General features: G+C 43.0%; 1 protein-coding gene across 1 annotated transcript; it reads left to right on the top strand.

Moving 5' to 3' along the window:
* The first annotated feature begins 792 nt into the window (after positions 1-792).
* Positions 793-2,792, top strand: S100z (S100 calcium binding protein Z). The gene is made up of 3 exons (XM_027401231.2): positions 793-873; positions 1,126-1,367; positions 2,449-2,792. Exons 2-3 carry the CDS (start codon positions 1,227-1,229, stop codon positions 2,605-2,607), a joined length of 300 nt encoding a protein of 99 aa, XP_027257032.1. The 5' UTR covers positions 793-873; positions 1,126-1,226; the 3' UTR covers positions 2,608-2,792.
* The last annotated feature ends 502 nt before the right edge of the window (positions 2,793-3,294 follow it).

Below are 3,294 nucleotides of genomic sequence, written 5' to 3'. Positions count from 1 at the left end.
GATGTGCCCAAGAGCTGAAGCGTGTAAGAGCATTTAACATTGAGGACAGTCTTAGCAGGAAACTGAACTCCAAGAAGAGACTAGCTTTGCTTGTGTTCTTTGTAGTTCACACACTCCAGGAAAAACAGCAGTAGTCTTCTCTTCAAGCTACGGTGCTTCTGGCCACCACACCTGACTTCTTATGAGGCTGGTAAGGATACAACTGGAGCCCTTGTGCTTGTGAGCCTCCCCTAGCATCCTTTCCTTACAACTTTTCTTACCTGGGAATCTCCCTATACCTGCACACACAGCTTTTCTATCACCCACAGACAACAGTTAATGCATTCTTATACTTGAAGGCTAATATCGATCTACTGACAAGCCAGGAAGACTTAAAGCCCAACCACTTTGTCACAATGTTGCCCAGGTACTAGTTTAATCCTCAGTGGTTAATTAGGCAGACACAAACTTGAGTGTGTGTGAGCACACACACACACACACACACACACACACACACACACACACACACACTGGTTTGAACCAGTGTTTCTTCTTTGCTCCTTTTAGACTCTATCCTTGTCATCAACTTCCTATTAATAAACTATACTTCTACACATATTCCCACATGAGCAGGACAGAGGGTTTTTCCTTCTCGCTCTGATGCTGTCTTCCCTCAGGCCGGGCGAGCACCTATCTTCCTCCATAACCCTTGGGGCAGCAGCGCACACCTGTTCATTCTGCTGATTAAAAACAGACTCAGAGGCCTAGCCAGTTGAGTCTCTTGTCTCTGATAATTGTCATTGGTTGGGAACAGGTGTGCCAGGTGGAAACCCAGCGACCAGTGCTCAGATTGTCATCGTGAACATCTGTAGACAGCTGCCTCCTGCCAAACGGGTAAGAAGCAAGGGATTTTCTTTCTCTTTTGCTTTATTTTTTCAATTCTGTGTTCTAACACGACTCTGGGCCTGTCCAGCTGCTAACCTATGAACTGCTGGAGGCACACAGATTGGAGGAGTGGGAATTGGGGAGGAGAAAAACCATCTGCAAAAGCTCTCATTTGCAGCTTGCTCTAGAATGCATGGAACGCTGTCTTTAGTGGACGATTGTTATACTTTAAAAAGCATCACTTGTGCATTCTATTTTCAGGAAAGACTTGACGTGTCCCCCCATCTGCTTCTTTTGAACAAGTGCCTTTCATCTCCCTGGTTTGGTGGCCTGCTCCAGGAGTAATCCACTCTGCTGCCAGCATGCCCACCCAGCTGGAGATGGCCATGGATACGATGATTAGGATCTTCCACCGGTACTCTTGCAAAGAAGGGGACAGGTTCAAGCTCAATAAAGGGGAACTGAAGATGCTATTACAGCGGGAGCTCACAGAATTCCTCACGGTAAGTCCGTTTTTCTACCCCATTTGCTGGTGCGTAGGTGGGATATGGCTTTAGGGATAGGTGTTGTGTACATTCTGTCTATAATTTGTTTCAAGACCCTAAGTGCTGGGAAGAGTCCTGAAGATCTGTGTTGTCTGCATACACTGGCAGGAGCCATTTTCCTTTCTGCTATATGAAACTCCAGGAACAGTTACCATTAGTAATTATATGATAACCCTGGGTATAACCAGCTATATCTTTTATTGCTGCACCAGAATATATATTGAATATTGGGTTTAAAAAAATCTCAATGGATTGTCAACACTTGGAGAACCTAACCCTAGCAGTAAGGAAAATGGCTCCTAGGTATTTCTTTTTGTGTGTTTCAGGGACACACACACACACACACACACACACACACACACACACACACACACGTACAGGCACATGCACACACACACACGCACACACACACACACACACACACACACACACACAATATGTGTTGTTTATCTGAAATTCAAATTTATCCAGGTATCTAGGACTTGTACTGGCCATATCTAGCAAACTTGATACTAAGAACCTTCAAATATGTTGAAGCATCTTCATAGCATGTGGATAGAGACTATTCTTCCCATGAGACAACTAAGGGAATTCTAAAATGTTACAGGATTGCTCAAAAGCCTACTGTTGGTAAATGGTAGGGTCACACATTGCCCCTTTTGACTTTGAAGTCTCTATTTAAAGTCATGAAACTATCTTCAGGTGTCCTAGTCCTCCACCTGTGTTACTGTCCTGTCTCCCAGTGTCCTGGTCTTCTGCCTGAAGTGTCCAGTAGATGTGTTTCCAGCCTTCATAATTCATCGAATCTGCTACTGTTTACTTTGCTTTTCTGGGCCTTTGGGCCTGAGCTGGCATTCTGTGGATCTGGGACAGGGGCTAGACTCTAGGTTGGCTCAGATTTCTTGTAAATAGACTCTTGGCAATCGTTTTCAGGTGCTAAAATGAGAATGAAGATTTTCATGCAAATAAAAGGAAGCTGTGGGCTCAGTTGTCATGACTCTCCAGGCCTCTGAGTTAGAAACTTTCTTTTTCTTTTTAGTGCCAAAAGGATCCCCAGTTGGTGGATAAGATAATGCAGGACCTGGACGCCAATAAGGACAACGAAGTGGATTTTAATGAATTTGTGGTCATGGTGGCAGCTCTGACAGTTGCTTGTAACGATTATTTTGTAGAGCAACTAAAGAAGAAAGGCAAATAAAGATGACTAGCAAGCGAATGAAAGGCAGAAATAGATCCAAAGTTCTGTACCTACTGTGAGTCTATATCCTTCCTATTTAGAGACACAGTGATATGACTTATAGATATTATATATGTATACTTATTAGCATTAATTAAATTAGATTCATCTTATACAAATATTCTAGATCTTATGCCCTCTTTGAAATTTACCTGTGTTATTAAAAATGTTATGATTTATTTGTCGAGTAGAGAGCACCCACAGATTTAGCCACTTTTGAAATGAAACTCAAAACTGATGAGTTTCCAAGATCTCATTCTTAAATTGTGTTTTACAATTCATTCATTACTGATGAGATTACTTGGCTCTCCCTATAGGCTTCTAATTGTGCTTCAAACAGCAGAAACTGTTCACAGGGCTGCAAGCAGAAAGGCTGGTAAAGAGAAAGACTGGCTTTCAGTGAGTTAGACTGGGGTGGGCGGATTCAGGACTAGGTGTTCAAGCTGTAAGAGTTGAAGACAGCAGGTCTTAGGAGTTGTGTAAATACCCTCTCATGCCCCTGGGGATGAGTGTTTTCCCAGTTCTCAACATCTTTCCCTAGAGTTAAGTGGCATCAGACCTTCCTTGGGGATACTTGCCCCTTCTTCTGTCCTTCTTAGTCTTACTACAGTGTTCCAACTTGTTTGCTCTGCCTAAAATAAATGACCT

The sequence above is a fragment of the Cricetulus griseus genome, chromosome 2 (assembly GCF_003668045.3).
Source record: "Cricetulus griseus strain 17A/GY chromosome 2, alternate assembly CriGri-PICRH-1.0, whole genome shotgun sequence".
Taxonomy (NCBI): Eukaryota; Metazoa; Chordata; class Mammalia; order Rodentia; family Cricetidae; genus Cricetulus; species Cricetulus griseus.
The sequence above is the reverse complement of the archived record's forward strand: the minus strand, read 5'-3'. Positions and strand labels throughout refer to the sequence as shown.

Coding starts and splice junctions, on each gene's coding strand:
- S100z (XM_027401231.2), top strand. CDS start 1,227: ATGCCCACCCAGCTGGAGATGGCCATGGATACGATGATTAGGATCTTC. Junction 1,368..2,448: donor AGCTCACAGAATTCCTCACG/GTAAGTCCGTTT, acceptor TTTTCTTTTTAG/TGCCAAAAGGATCCCCAGTT.